The following is a 16,872-nucleotide window of genomic DNA, read 5'->3' as shown; positions in this document are numbered from 1 at the left end:
ATTTCACCAAGCATCTTTCCAGTGTGTCTTTCACTGAAGAGAGGCTTCTGTCTAGCCACTCTGCCATTAAGCCCAGATCGTTGGAGTTTTGCAGTGATTGTTGACCTTCTGCAAGTTTCTCCCATCTCCACACATGATCTCTTCGATTCAATCAGAGTGACCATCGTGTTCTTAGTCACCTCTCCTGACTCCTCAGTATGGCTAGGTGGCCAGCTCTAGGAAGTATCCTAATTGTTCCATTTTTATTTATTTGTTTGTTTGTTTGTAGCCTTCCCCAGATCTGTGCCTCGAAACAATCCTGTCTCTGAGCTCTCCAGGCAGTTCCTTTGACCTCATGGCTTGGTTTTTGCTCTGATATGCATTTTCAGCTGTTGGACCTTTATATAGACCGGTGCCTTTCATGTCTAAAGTGATCTAGAGAAATGGGATGTACCTGAGCTAAATTTCAAGTGTCACTGCAAAGGGTCCAAATACTTGTGTCAATGTCATATAACTATCACATATAACACACTATAACTTTTTTTTTTTTTCTTCTTTTTAATACATATGTAAAGTTATCACAAATCTGCTTTTTGCTTTGTCATTGTGGGGTATGGAGTGTAGATTGATGTGGGGGGGGGGAGAATAATTTAAAACATAAGGCTGCAACATCATAAAATCTGAAAGAAATGAAGGGTTCTGAATACTTTTTGAATGTGTACTTTTGGGTGTGTATTATACCACACCCATGTACGCACGCAAGCATGTTTTATTTATTAAAGAACAACACACAATACTTTTTCTTAAAAAATCATTTATAGTTACTTTTAAGGTTTTGGAATTTCCATGAAACAATTAGCTCCTGTAATCACTTATAAAATAAAATAATGATGACATCATTTTATCATGGTTTATCATGAAACCAGTACCCGTTTCATCCCTACACAAACACCATCTCGTTTTTTTTAAAAGTTATTAGACAGTTTTATTTGAAAACACTTGTAATCGATCTATTTTTAAAATGGTGGTAATCAGGGTGTTTGCTTTTGGATACAGGAACAATAGACACATGTCACAAAGTGGCTTTACGGAGATCCGGATGTAGATTTAAATCCCTAACGAGAGAAGAGAACCCTCATAAGGAAACGCATCCTCGTCCGCGGTTATAAATCACCATGTCATAATGTCAGTAAAATGTCCACCTGTTAAAGTAGATGGGTTTTGTTCATGTTTATGACTGACTGTAGAGTAAGCTAGAGATCTGGCTTTTTTTAATTCAATTGTAGGATTGTATTCAATCATCACACCACCTCTGAGAGCAGGTGCTCCCCCATTCTCTCTCTCTCTCTCTCTCTCTCTCTCTCTCTCTCTCTCTCTCTCTCTCTCTCTCTCTCTCTCTCCTTCATACCCTGGCCTGCTGAAATGACTCAGCTTCTTCCTGATGTTTGTCGCTGTGCTGTTAGAAACCTCTCTTTACGTTCAGCACTTTGCATTTAATGGTTACTGCCTGTGTGTGATTTATTGATTTATTTATTTCTTCACCCTGGACTAATGATTAATTCTTTAGTTCAGTTGTAGAGCTGCAGGATAATGGCTGAAATAGCAATGAAGATTATTGATCTCAGTTTTATTGCTCTTTGTCATTTTATCATAGTGTGAACTCGCCCATTATAATTATTGAATCCTTAGGTTGTAAATCTTCAGTCTAAATAAGATAAAGTATGATGTTACAACAAATCCTTTAAAGTTGCGGTGTCTTTTGCTTTTCTTTTTTTTTCCTTCTTTTTATTTATTTATTTATTTTCTTTTTTTTTCGTGCCCCCTGCTGCATGCAAGGAGAATTGAAGTTGTAAAACTGTGTTGTGAGCTACTTTTTAGGGAAAAAATGGCACAGCTGAAGTGAAAATAAATAAAACAAAAGTCTACTATAGAAACTAACACGATCCATTGTTTGCAAGATCACTGTCGTACAAATATGTAAGGAATTACATTGAAGGTTGTGGAGCGTCAATTCCTGTTAGCACTTACGTTATAGCAGCTATAAACAGCCATTCCCCCACCAGCCTCTCTTTTAGTCCCCCTCTTTCTTGAAGTTAAGAAGACCAAAAAGCTCAGCATGCCATTTTACTGAGAAACTTGAAAACGTTTTGTAGTGGAAAACGTTACACCTTTTACATCAGCTGCTCCCAATCTTTAAAAATCCAAAAAGCATTTGAACAGATATCACAATATCTCATTTAAGTGATATAATTTATCAGAATTTCAGCCTCACATGGTCATATCGCCCAGCCCGAGCACCTGCCATACAAGTCATACACACATCTAAAATGGCAGTGATATACAGTAGGCTTTAGTATTGCTCATCTGGCTACTCTGGAATCTTCTGCGTATGCAAACACACTATTAAACATTTTGCTTCTAATCGTGCAGAATGACCAGATCAGCGCAGAGCAGCTTTCCTGTGTCCCTGAGCAGAGTTTCTGCTGAAGCCTTGTGTTTTTAGTAACTCGAGATCTCCCTCTGGACTTGCTTAATTAAATAACATCTCAGCGCGTGTTCAGCAGATACGCCGCCCAATCTGGGACTATTGCAGATTGGCACTTTTTCAGTGTTGTGTTTTTTAGTTGGTGTCCGTATGGGAAAAGGCTTAAAATTCGAAGTCAAGGATTGTTCAGTTACAGAGAGGTGTGTGTGTGAGAGAGCGGGAGCAGGGGGGTGGGTGGCTTGGGGGGCTGCTGAAGATGGGGTTTTGCTCTGAACTCAAAAAGATGAAATTATTATTATTTATTTATTTATTTATTTATTTTTAAACAATCAAAACTTTTCCATATTCACTGTGATGTTTACCCAGAGCTCCATGTGAACCTAAAACCAGCACTAAGCTGTTCATGACTCGTTCTTCAGTCCTCTCCATCATTCAGTCATCATCTTTCAGGCTATTTAATATAACTTGAACTTGCTTTAAAGTGGCGTTGTACCTTCAGGGAATTGCTGAGTCATGCAGCAGGATTTCACATTTAACAAGACGTAGCATTATACGCTGCTTCTTTTTGTCTTATTAACTTTGAGGGATTACAGAAAAGTTGCTATAACATAAGTGATAACAGGAAATTACTTGCGTAACTATAAAACAGTCCCTTCAGAATTTAGCGATTTTGAGATGTCCGAAATGATTGCAAAATCAAGCAAACGCTGCAATATTCAGAGGGGGCCTGCAGTTTTTTTGCCACAGATTTTCCACAGATTTGGGCCAAGATGCGTCATGTGACATCATCACAACTCGCATTCAGCCAAAGCCCTCTTCGATTCACGTGCGGCGGACTTGAGCACAGATAAAAGTTCTCATTTGCCAGCAAACATCACTGTGAAAGTGCGTGCAGAACAATTTCATGCAACTGCAATTTGACCAATTCAAGTAGTTTTCCACAAAAAACTCAAACGCAAAATCAAGCATTTTTGGCCAAAACGATCACAAAAAATGGTGGCATTTAAAGGAGTTAAACACTCAGGGTATTATGATGTAGGAAAATAATCAACTTTGGGGTGTTACCAAGTCTGCTTTATTACAACATTCCATCTGGGATTATTTTTTCTATAACATCTCACCCAAAATAGTGTTTTATTATTATTATTTATATGACCTGCAGTGATGTCACAGTGAATTGTTGTTGAGGCGTGTTGAGTTCTTGAGATGTGCATAAAAAAATGGAGGGGAATTCGGGACAAACTTTTTGCATAACTTACAACTTAAATGATTCTCAAATAACCTACAATAATCTCCAATTTCTCCTTTATCGCATCCTTTCTCACGTCGCTTCTTCTGTCTACTACTCCTATGCAATATGCTGCATTTGACTAGAGGTCGTAACTCGTAATTCGCGACCTCTGACCAGGGGGGAAAAAAAACAAAAAGTCCCCCCCTCAATTCAGCGAGTGACCTCGATACAACGTGGGCTGCTCACAGCACGAACAGTAAACAAAGTAGCATCAACATACAGACATTCGCGTGTTCAATCTCTAACACGGACTATACAGCTCACTGTTTTGAGGAGGAAAATAAACATCACTTATCATGAGTACATGGTGTTGTGTTTTTTTTGGGTTTTTTTTCCCCCTTTTATTTTCCTTTCTTTTTTTCGGAATGCTCAAAGGTCTCCGTAATCCCAAACGCTGACCTACCACTTCTGAGGTACAGTAAGTCGAACACAGCATTATAGCTACATGCTAGCTACCTGCGACACTGCCCCTTAATGTATGGTGGAATACACCTAGGAGAACATCTGCGCACCACAGCTGCATGTGTTTGATGATCAGCCGTACAGATTCACTTTGAATTTAAGCTCAATTTTAAAGTTTTGCATAATTAAACCAGTATGCTGAGTTATCTGGATGATTATGTAGTTATCCTTGTACATACGGATGCTTTGTAAATACAGACTATGCGTGCTTAAATTAGAAAAAAATAAAAATTAAGCCCTACTGTGAAGCAAGTATATTATTATGAATATTAGTTTGGATTATTTTTGATGTAAAAGAGTTGAAGGTTTGTCGAGAATGTCTTCTTCATTGTGCTTCACAGTGCTGAAAAAATACCTGACCTTCTCAGTCCTGGTGTTTTATGTGAATAAAGAGAAATAACTCATACTCTTAGTGATCATAGTGACCCTGAGCCGTCCTGCTCTCGCCATGCGTCACAAGCGGCTTGAGGTTTTTATATCCTTTCATAAACAATGACGAGGTCTTTTTTTTTTTTTCTAGACTTTCTGCGTTGAGGAGATTGCATTGAGTAACAGCTGTATGAAGCATCTGGCGGAGGTTTGAACACGTACTTGACTAAGACACAAAGCTGCACAGTACCCTTATATTCAAAAACATGATTTTTAAATGGTTAACTCTTCTTGGGTGGGTGATTCTGATTCTACAGACGGGTCAAATTTGGCACTTATAGGAGTTGATGCGCTAACTGAAATGTGCATGCTAAGCTAACCAGCTAGGTTTCCTGGCAAAGGTTGGTTAGCAAAGAACAAAGTAAACATTGGTTTTCACAGCCAGACTGCTTTTACTAGTAGTTGTACGGTAGCGGGAAACAGTGTGCCTTGTTTATTAATTATGTAGTCGTGAATTTTTTTGTGGTTCATTGTTAAAAGCCTTACTGAGGTTAAAAAAAATAAAAATTCATCCTGGTATTAAAGCAGCCTTTAAACAACTTTATTATTCTACATTGATTTTTAGTAGTTTAAACTGACAGGTTTGGGGTTCTTTAAGGAAAACAAACACCGTTCCAAACACTATCGATATCCTTCTCTTAGAATTTGTATTGCAACACCCAGATATACCCACTCTCACTTTCTGTCCTTGCTTGTTCCGTCACATACGTTTTCAACCGAGCTTTATAATCTTTATATATAACCCCTTTATGAAGGTAATAAAGGTTTGTGTTTGGAAAGAGCAGCTAAAGCCACTCATTGTAGATGTCTTCAATCATAAAAGACAAAAAGTAAGCTGAACAGGCATCAGGTAAATTACAGAGCTCAGTGTAGAGCTTCTGATGACGGTAATTACAGCAGGATGAGAGAAGAGCACAGTCACACAGCTGACCTCCAGACCAGTGGCTTTATTTATCGTGAGCATTTAGATTTGTCTCTATAATTATGAAAGGGCTGTAACACAATACTAGTATCTGCGCCTGTTTAGCCATCGAAATGTCTATATCTTAATTTGGACCGCCCCAATAAAAAAAAAGTGGGCTTGGCCTAAGATTGTGGCTGATTTGTTGGTTGGTTTGTCTGTTTATTTGTTTTTATTTATTTATTTATTTATTTATTATGAACCCTACCTCTGTGGCCCAAGAAACGTTGGAAACCACTGGGGTCAAAACCCAGAGGTAGAAATGTCATCACTGTCCGCATGGTGTGTAAATCTTGTCTCTGACAGTTCCTCAACCTCAGCTACACCACTCCAATTCATAACTGGCCTCAACTGGAGATGAGCACTTGACTGGTGTGGTGGTGGTGGTGGTGGTGTTGTTGTTGTTGTTGTTGTTGTTGTTGTTTTTTTATAATCCCACTCATGAAGTTCTTATTTTTGTTTAGTTGGTTCTATTTCCCAAACGATAAAAACAAATTACAGGGCGTCCCAAATATCTCCATACATGCGGACTATGTTTGCCATCATCATGTCGGTTGTGCCTTCGTCTGTGGCTGTTCATGGACGTCCACTTCTCGGTTGATCTGCAGCACTTCACAAGATGATTCATACTTGTTAAGCTTCATTAGCTCAGTTTTTTTCTTTCTTTTTTTGTTCTAAATTGTATTAAGAAGAAACAATTTGCAATCTATTTTATGCAATGTTGATAAATACCATTGCTTTAGGACTAAATGCAATACAGAACTAATCTCACATCCTTCACCAGCTTTTTCTCCTCACCCTGAACTCTCCAGGTCGACCTCTGACCTCTGATGTGGGTTTAAGATCTGTTGAGGCGAGAGCTCTGAAACAGGACCTGTTTGATGCCACAGGGAAGATTTAATTAAAGGTTATTTAGCATTAAAAAAAAAAAAAAAAAAAATCTGCCAAGTCACTTTCTGTAGTGTGACACTTTTGTCCCCTCTATTTGTTCTACTTATCCTATTGATCTGTTTTGTTCTGCTACCGCATATTATTTTTCCGTTTGTATTATCGTGCAGTCAGCGTTTCATTCCTGTGCCGCTCCGGTACACATTCGCACTCCACTGCTTCCTCTTGTCCCTCTTTTGTAACGAGATACGAGCAGAACGTTTCTATTCACATTTCCGGCAATCGAGGGACGTTTGTCTACAGTGTCTACTGTCTACCTGAAAGATATTTCCTTATAGCATTGCCCTCAGAACTGCTTATTTAAGCTGAAATCATCTCCTGTCACCTCCTCTGTTGTCTGGTGTGTAATAGATACCACATCATGTGCAGGAGAAGCATTAAGAGCTCCAGCAAATTGATATTTAGGCTTTCAGAGACTGTTGATGAGCAAATGTGTTTTTATGAGATCGTTTACACCTTAGATCTGAATCTGGACAATATCTGGACTTTCCATTTGTGGTTTGCATTTTATATATATAATGTATTATATCAATCCCCAGTCACCACAGTTAGTGAGATGGGTAGAGTAATATAACTATTGCTATTCTGAGAGGTGATTCAGAAATGTGGCACAGTAAGATTTGCATGTATATTTTGCCAAGATCTTATCACGGTGTCTAGCCAGAATCCAGTTACATCCTTATCTGTGTGTTTCTGAAATACCTTTACCATGTGGCTTTCCTTAAGCACGTAATCCACACAGATACATGTAGCATTTTAATGCGAGGTTCCACTTATAAAGCAGCAATCCAGCTCTCTGGGAGTGAGTTTAATGTGACGTTTTGTGAATTTTCTGAGTCCGTGTCTGAGATAGAAGATCTTCCTAGCTCCTGAAGCATGACTGGAAAGTGAGTCGTTGAAATTCAGTTGCGTAAAATGTGAATAATTTGCATAACAGCCTGGTTGAAGATACTGGTTGCTCTTACTACACAGACTTTCAACATGAGCATAATAGCAATAGAATTTGGTTTGATAAAATATTGCAGAATTTGGTTTACGCAAAGTGAAGGAACATTTTCAGATTATGTATCATTTTAATGCTCTTAAAATCATAAGCGTCTTGATACACTATATGACCAAAAGTATGTGAACCCCTAACCCTCAAACCTATGTGATTTCTTCACCAAAGATGAAAGCACACAATTGTACAGATTGTCTTTGTATGCTGTAGCGTTACAGTTTCCCTTCACTGGAACTAAGAGGCCCGAACCTGTTCCAGAATGACAATGCTCCTGTGCACAAATCCAGGTCCATGAACACATGGTTTGTTAAGGTTGGAGTGGAAAAACTTGAGTGTCCTGCACAGAGCCCTGATCTCAACCCCACTGAACACCTTTGGGATGAACTGGAACGGCGACTGCACCCCATGCCTCCTCACCCGATATCAGTGCCTGACCTCACTAATGCTCTTGTAGCTGAATGAACACAAATCCCCACAGGCACGCTCCAAAATCTAGTGGAAAGCCTTCCCAGAAGAGTGGAGCTTATTATAGCAGTAAAGGGAAATAAGTCTGGAATGGGATTGTCCATCAAGCACATATGGGTGTGATGGTATCTATGAAAACCTTTGGCCATATAGTGTACTTTATCATTGGTAGTCAAGACCGCCACTGTCGAGTCCTAGACATATCTTTTGGGTTCGTCGGGTTCACTGATAGCGCTGCTGAAGCTTAAGCTCTTTAAATACATTTAGTTCACAATGCAGTGATAAAAGTAGCACTTAGGATACGTACGATAACAAATCTCAAACAATAAGCTTCCACTCGGTCCGCTTACATGAAAGTTATGACGTGTTTGTTATCTGTTGAGGTTTTTTTTTTTTATGTTAAACAAACTCCTACTGACTTTAATACAGCTAAATGACCTGCTGCTGCTGTAATTTCTGGCGAAGGGAATCAATTAAAACCGTGTAATGCATGTAGTTTATAGGTTCTAATACTATAGTTCTGTTGAATGCTTGATTCTGATTGGTCAGAAGCTCTGACAGTAGGTCCAGCTGTAATTCAAGTCCACGCTCATCTGAATTTGATACGGTTTCTTTAGTAACAACTTGCCCAGGAACTTCTCTGGTGGATGTGCCATACAACAAACAGGTTCAATTGATGTTCCTAGCTGGGGAGGTTTGGAAGGAGTCTCCAGTGTCAGCACTCTTGTGACAGTAGTTTGTTTTGTTTGTTGTGTAACATGACAAGCTGAATTTTTTTTTGTCTTTAAAAGAGAGAAAATAGAGAGGAAAAAAAGATGAAGAAGAAACCTTTCTCAGATATACATTACAGCACAGTGTAATTCTTTTTTCGCGTATCCCAGCTTGTTAGGAAGTTGCTGTCAGAGCGCAGGGTCAGCCATGATACGGTGTCCTTGGAGCAGAGAGGGTTAAGGCCCTTGCTCAAGTGTCAGCTTGGTGGTGCTGTGGCTTAACACACTGGTGTGTGTGTGTGTGTGTGTGTGTGTGTGTGTGTGTCTCAGATGAACTTGATAATGCCATTCTGTGTTTCATCTTTTGGTCTGTGTAACTGCTTCCAAGTTAACTGTCTGAAAGCAAGATTAAACCCAGCGCAAATTAAGAGTCATTCTGTAGCTGATTGAGTTGATTTGAAGGCATGAGCACCTGTACATCTTCCAGGGGGAGGAGAGAGAGAGGGATAGAAAGAGAGAGAGAGAGAGAAGGAAAGTGGAAAGATGTTCAGAAGCTACAGCTTTGATGTTGGTGACCTGCTGACCGTAAGAGATCATAAAAGATACATTCACACAGGTTTGTGTTTTAAGATGGAAAGTTGGGTTTCAGATTACTGAGTTGAGCTAACCGGGTGGGTCCTCTGAAGATTCTCTGTAGTTCAGCTTCACATCTGCTCTCGACTTTCTCATCTGCCCACTCAATGCAAAACATGCCTCTGTTGTCTTGGGCAGGAGATTTACATTAAGATGTCTGCTAGGTGCAAAACTGCGACTTCAGGGCTTCTCTTTGAAATGAGCAAAGGTGAGGAACTCATGCATAAGCACCTTGCTCTTATGAAACTCTCCACAACTCCTCTGAATCGATTCTACGTTCTTGATTTGCCCGAAACCTGGAGAAATTTCAAAGCTCCATGTCATCTTAACCAATTGCATCTGCGTGCACAGTGCAGGAGTTTGTATCAGGGTTGCCATAACGTGCAAAATGAGTCATGTCAAAGTGTAAAAGAAAAAACAGATGTTAATGCAACTAGTTAGCTAAATTTGTAATCATATTGCTTGTATTTTGAATAGTTGTAAATGTACAGTATGCCCATAGCTCTATTTGGACAGGATTAGTTTCACTAGCTGACATCTATAATAATGTTTTCATTGTAATAACTTGCATCTCTCTTCCTCCCTGTTCTTGTTACTTCAGTCAGTCAGATTACTTAAGAAATATTGCACAAGCAAGAGTGCAGTTATACCGAATATCACTTTTATACAACAATTCTATAAACAAGAAATTAATACTGAGTAACTGACATTTCAGACACAATATGGCAAAAACGTTCTACGACACTCACTTAATAGCCCATCAGCTAGCTGGCTAGCTAGCTCACGATGATTTGTACGTTCCTGTTAAAGGTGCTTCCGGTAAAATTAACGTCCATTCTTCATCACACGAGCTTTTATATTTTATGACTATAGTTATATTCCTGAAATGTCTCGATTGCCATTGATGATTTTGCTAACTCTTATGTAGTAACCATTTCAAACTAGGAAGCGGAAGTTTGCAGTGGCGTTTGGCAGGCACCCTTATCCAGAGTGACTTACAGTTCTGTCATTCATACAGCTGCACGGTTAAGGGTCAAGGGCCCAGCAGTCGCAGCTTGGTGGTGCTGGGATTTGAACTGTAGACCATCCGGTCAGTAGTCCAACGTGCACATGGTGAACCATCCAAGTCCGGTTAAAGTAAATCTAAGCAGTCCAATCGAAGTGGTGGATCGGAACTAACCGATGTATAATAATGGATTAATAGGCTGCTTGTAAACGTTCATTTAGTTAAAATGGTTTCATCTGTTGTTTTATCTTAGCTGGCTTAATCAGCCACAGAACTCTGAGGGAACCCTGAAGAGAGTGTACCTCTAGTAAAGAAACATTTGAAGATTATTTTTTTCAGGACAGTCTGAGGAGAAGGAAATGTCTTTTATTTCTTTGGGGATTTAATATTTAAGGGGTTAAATATACGTTTTTAATTAAATTTTTTTTTATTGACACTTTGTTTGTAGAAGTAGATTTTTCTGGTTAATCCAGTCTGTTTGTATAGCATTGTTGGATTTTATCTTGGCTTGTTAACTCTAGCTGAGTGCAGCGCAGAGCATTTGAAGATTAAGAATCTCGCTTGAAGATCAGCACCCAGAAAACCCAGCACGTTGCTTGATGATGAGATTTAACCTCATGACCTTCAGTTTACTAGCCCTGAACCTTAACCACTGATCTACCACAGCCTCAGCGCTGTGCTTAAACAGACTTAAACAACCCTTTACATTATGGATCCCTTAACTGACATTATTTACTGTCTTGTTTAACTTGAACAGATGATAAATGTCAGCATTTAATAAAGTATAAGTAATATTCGCACGTGTGTTAACTCATATTTGTTGAAACGCTAGCTAATTCCATAAAATCCACATAAATGAGCAAAAGTTGAATTACTGCGTGTTAATAATGTACGTACATGTATAGATTTGTTTTAAATTAACGTTTACTAATGATTGAGAGGTTGTAGACATGTTCGTTAAGAGCTTGTACATGTCGATCACTTTGGGCTTCTTTTTATGAGCATTGGTTAATCCAGGTGTTGATTTATTTGCTAACTAATTCCATCTGGTGGCTGTGGCTCAGGTGGTAGAGCGGGTTGTCCACTAATCGTAGGGTTGGCGGTTCGATTCCCGGCCCACGTGACTCCACATACCGAAGTGTCCTTGGGTAAGACACTGAACCCCAAGTTGCTCCCGATGGCAAGGTAGCGCCTTGCATGGCAGCTCTGCTACCGTGAGTGTGTGTGTGTGTGAATGGGTGAATGAGACACAGTGTAAAGTGCTATATAAGTGCAGACCTTTTACTATTTATTTGGTTTATTATTAAAAATATAATTTAATACAAGTGTTAGTTACTCTGTTAGCTACTGAGGTATTCATGCTGATTTCTTGTCACGTGATAAAAATGTCTCCTAAGGGAACATTACTGTAAAGAGTTAATGATGACAATGTACGCAGCAATGTTTGTGAAAGTTCCTGAGCTGTGGGTGTGGGTGTGCGCATGCTTGGCAGCTTGATACACAAATCTGCTGGATGTGCATACACTGTGTGATGACTGGGCGATATCACTCTCTGGCTTAACGTCTGTTTGGTAAGCAGGCAGTGGCTGAGTGTGCATGAGGCAGCATATTGGGAACACAGCTGATAATGTGTCCTTGGTTTGTTCAGAGAACACACACACACACATTTGGGGTGACATTCCTAAAGGCTGTGTTCCAATATAGCTACGGTTGTGTTTCTGGGACAGAAATGGTGTCATAACAAGCGCATGAGAGCAGATTCAGAGCTCAGTGTCATGTGACCTTTGAGTCATGTGTGTGTGTGTGTGCGTCATCATTTTCACTCGTTTCTGAAATTACAGGGTCTAACCAAACAGTGTGACTTCAACCAGAGTACATAATGAGAAAAAACAAACAAAAAAACATTGTTCATTTGTATAGATGCACTACGATGTATTGGTTTGATTATATATAATGCTAAGGAAATTTTAAATATTAAAATACCCAAATGATAAAGTAGTTTAGAGCAGTGTTTCCCGCCCGGGGTGCCGTCTGATGAGAGCAGGGGTGCCGTGTAGAAATCCTTCAGACTTTTCCAAAATGTGTATAAAACGTTGAATAGATGAGAAATATCCGATGTCTGAAATAATGAGACAGAAATAATAAGATGGACACACATGCGCATAACAATAATAATAAAAAATGATATTTAAAAATAATAATTCCCTCCTCCTCAACCCCCCTCACTGACCACGTCAACATCAGTCTGCATAATGTATGCATGTGTTTTATCCTAATAACTAGCGTGTGACGATGTGTGTGTAGTGCAAAAGAATATGGACAGATTTTTTAAAAGAAATGCTCCAGATGCTTCTGGACCATCAACTTCATCCTCATGTAGCTAACGCTGTCTAGCATTAGTGTTTGCGTAGGGTGCCACAAATTTTTTGAAAATTTTCAAAGTGTGCCGTGACTGAAAAAAGGTTGGGAAACGCTGGTTTAGACCGCATGATGCTGAATCCTCAATTTTGATAGGTCATGAGGTTTTGTTCCTCTAACAGATCGCAGGTTTATAGTAATGCGCTTGTTCTAATAAGTTATCGTTTCTATAGTAACAGCTAATTCAGAGGCGGCTTTATAATGGACGCACCACATAAGGAGACGTGTATTAAACATTTTTGGAAGGAGTCTCCAGTGTCGGAGCTTCGAAACAGTTAGTATGAAAGCTGCAACTTTAGGTTTTTTCGACATCTTCAGGACGGTCTTATTAACTTTGAGAGCGTCAAGGAACGACTGTTTACTGCTGCTACAGTATAATGTAATAAAAAGTATAACGTGGAAATAAATTTGTAAATATTTACGTCATTTGTGAATGAATCAGTTGTAATCGTTGGCAAGTGGCTGTGGTGTAAAAGGAGGGAAACGCCTCAGGACATGCTGCTATAGGAAAATAATCACCGTCAGGGTGGTAACAGTAACTCTGCTTCGTGACACCACAACATTGTTGATTATTTTCCAGCAACAGTGTGTATTATTCCTTACTTTACTGTTGTGTATTTCTTTCTCTTTTCCTGTTGAATGTTGCCAAATAATTCTGACACAGTAACTTCTTTTGGTTTGAAACTGTATCGAAGATCTTCGGTGTCATGATCGGATTACGGGCTCAGTTCTGATCTTCTATGATTACAGCAGCATAGCCGCAGGGGGACGTTTAGCATCCGTCGCTAATCCGTCCTGACTCCAGATGTCATGGTTTAGAGTGTGCTGCTTTCTACCGACAACCCATTAAACTGCTAAACTGTCCTCGGATTAGTGGAAAAGGGTCAAGTTTGGGTTTAACGGGCCGAAATTGTGCCGTAGGTCCTCACGTTGAAAGGTACTGATGGTCATCTACTCAAACAATCACCACAAAGACTTGCTGTAGGTAAATCAGGAAGAAGGCTGTCAGGGGAAAACAAAGAGGAAAATCCTTTTCAAGAATGAGTTTGTCCCTTTTGTAGGGCACTTAAACGTGACAGGCTGAGGCATTGCGCCCTTCAGCGTTCTCACAAGGGGCTGGAGTGCGTGTCCGTGCCTGTGATCCGTTTGAGGTCGGGGTTAAAGCAAAGCCTGGAAACTCTCGTCGATTGAGACGGATTGCTGATTTATGACTTCCTCTAATCAGGGCTTTGAAGCCGCAGACCTTCACTGTTGACTTTTGCCATTTGCTGAATTTGTGTTGAAATGAATCATCATTACCCTGTTATTCTTCTCTAAACTGTAAATCTGTTTTTAAAATGTTTATTTTTTTTAAAAACCCTGTATGATCTCGACATGTGGGTAAAATTTGCCCATCTTAACGGTGTGTAGGTTATAATTTGGGTTTAAGATAAACTACAAAACGGTTGGACTCATTTTGTTTACTCTTTGACTCTACCTTCAGTGTGTGTCCATGTACACGGATGCTGAATTTGACCAAAAATAAATTGCAACTGGTTAAATTCCATCCTCTGGAGGGGGAAAAAAAACAACAAAAAAAAACTTCTACTAATAAAAAAAAACAAAGAAAAGATCATGCATCTCTCATCACCGTTACCTGGTAGCTTGTTTCTAACAAAAGACAAACATGGCATCTATAGTATAGTATAGCTTAAATATAGTATAGCTTTTTTTAAGTATAGCTTTAAAAAAAAAAAGGAAAAACTTATGAAAGACATCGAGTGAGTGATTGTTCTGTGGGTGGAAACACCTTGTTGATAAGAAAGGTCAGAGGAAAATGGCCAGATAGCTTTGACCTGCCAGGAAGGATATAGGATATAGCGTGACTGCGGCTCAGGTGGTACAGCGGGTTGTCCACTAATCGTAGGGTTGGAGGTTCGGTTCCCGGCCCTCCATGACTCCACATACCGAAGTGTATTTGGGAAAGACACTGAACCCCGAGTTGCTTCGGATGGCAAGCTAGTGCTTTGCATGTGGGTATGTGTGTGTGTGAGAATGGGTAAAGCGCTTTGGAACTGCTAACGTTAAAAAAGCGCTATATAAGTGCAGACCATTTGCCACAGTAAGTCACTCTTTGCAACCGTGGTGAGCAGGAAACCATCTCAGAATGTACAAAACATCAAGGTGGATGAACTACAGACCAAATCAGGTTCGACTCCTGTCAGCCAAGAACAGGAATCCGAGGCCATCATGGGCTGGTGTGTGTGTGTGTGTGTGTGTGTGAGGATCCCAGGAGATCAGCAGTTTCTGAAATACTCAAACCAGCCCATCTGGCACCAACAACCATGCCACTGTTAAAGTCACAGAGATCTCACTTTTCTTCATTCTTGATGTGTATGATGTGAACATTAACTGTAGATCTTGACCTGTATCTGCATGATTTTATGCATTGTCCAGCTGCCACATGATTGGCTGATTTAGATGTACAGACTTGGAATAAAATTGGAATGAAAATAAATAAAAATAAAATAAACAATCTAGCTTGGGATTGCCATGTCTAATATCCATACATTTTAATAATACCTGTTCTGTTTGTAAAATCGTTTACAGAGGAAACTGACGAGAACAGTCCTGTGTCTCTGAGCTGCGAAGAACAGAACGAGCAGAGAGCTGATGAGGAGACGAATGAACCTTCTGGAAAAGGTCAGACTACAACTTGACAAAAAAGAAGCTTGAATTAATAATGAGCATGGGGAAATGTGCTAACCACCATGTTGAGCCGCTGTCTGTGTTTCACTAAAGGATTGGAGAAGACATTTGAGAGATAAATTAATAGCGCTGGCGACCGGCCCGGAGAACGATGATGATAAAGAAGACTATAAGACACTCGGCTTATGGGCTTAGGAGTGTCACGTCACCGTTCACACTCGTACACACACTGAAGTTTCCTTTTGTGCTTTTTATTGTTTTACTCATAAATTTGTATTTTTTATTCATTTGAATCACTAGATTTTACTGCACAGCACTTTTCTGCTTTTAAATGTGCTGCATACTGTAAATAAAGGTGACATGACTTGACTATCCTCAGGCCAGCTGTGCACTCTAGAAAAAGGTTTTGTATTGTTGAAGTGAAACACAGCCCATATTTTCTTGTCTAATTGATTTTGTTTAATAGGGGAAAAAGATCGGATCAGTGTTTGAAGTCTGTTGAGGTTGAGGTTCGGCATCGCGTGACTCCTGCTTTGAATAGCATGCAGGCACCGTGTGTAGGAGCGGGATGGGAGTGATAACGTTCACACTGCTGTTACAGGACCTGTGTGTTTTTTTTTTTTTTGTTTGTTTGTTTGTTTTTTTTAATGCTTGTATGATTTTGTTTGCTTGTGGCTCGAGTATAAAATCAAATCGTGCGGCTCTTACTAAAAGGAATAATGTGGCTTTTCTGTGGATCTGTTATGCTGTGACTGGGGGAGAGGGGGCAATTATTTATTTTGTTGGCATGGACGGAGTGACGGGTCACTGCAAAATCAGTGCTACGGTGGTGAAATCTTTCTATCCTGATGGGCGTGGTCTTGTTCGGGATGACCCCGCCCCCACTCACAGGGTACGAGGGCTCTTGGAAACATGTGACGAGTCATTTATTTCTAGAGTCACCTTTTCTGACATTTGGCATCAAGGAAAATGAATTTTTAAATAAGGAAAAAGAAGAAAAATTAAAAAAAAAAAAAACTTGGGACAAAAGTTTATTTTATAATCCATGGATAGACTTTAAGCCATGCAACATACGATGCAGCATATGTATCATCATTATGTAAAGTGTTAGCAAAACACTTGAAATAATAAATAAATTAAATAAAGAAATGGGAAAAACTTTTATATAATGTTTACAAAAATTCATTTTTAAACACTGATAAAGCGGAAAAATTCAGAAAAAATTTAAAAAAAAAAAAAAAAAAAAAAAAGACAATTTAAAATTTTTTCAGTACACAATTATAATATATAAAAAGTTTTCTTTCAAAAAGTAGGAGTTTTGAAATGTTATAAATTTTTAAAACGTTATAAATAGATATTGTGATATCATGTACTGTGCAATAATATTATCTTGTCAT

At 39.2% G+C, this 16,872-nt stretch overlaps 1 protein-coding gene across 1 annotated transcript in view; it reads left to right on the top strand.

The window, feature by feature from the left end:
* The window catches only part of si:ch211-266k8.4 (TBC1 domain family member 12), a 52,934-nt gene that overhangs the window by 13,924 nt on the left and 22,138 nt on the right, over window positions 1-16,872 (top strand). The window contains exon 11 of the mRNA XM_017473415.3: window positions 15,377-15,469. Coding sequence (XP_017328904.1) covers window positions 15,377-15,469 — 93 coding nt within the window. The remainder of the gene's footprint in view (window positions 1-15,376; window positions 15,470-16,872) is intronic.

This window comes from Ictalurus punctatus, chromosome 8 (assembly GCF_001660625.3).
Source record: "Ictalurus punctatus breed USDA103 chromosome 8, Coco_2.0, whole genome shotgun sequence".
Lineage (NCBI taxonomy): Eukaryota > Metazoa > Chordata > Actinopteri > Siluriformes > Ictaluridae > Ictalurus > Ictalurus punctatus.
This window is presented reverse-complemented; position numbering and strand designations above follow the sequence as displayed.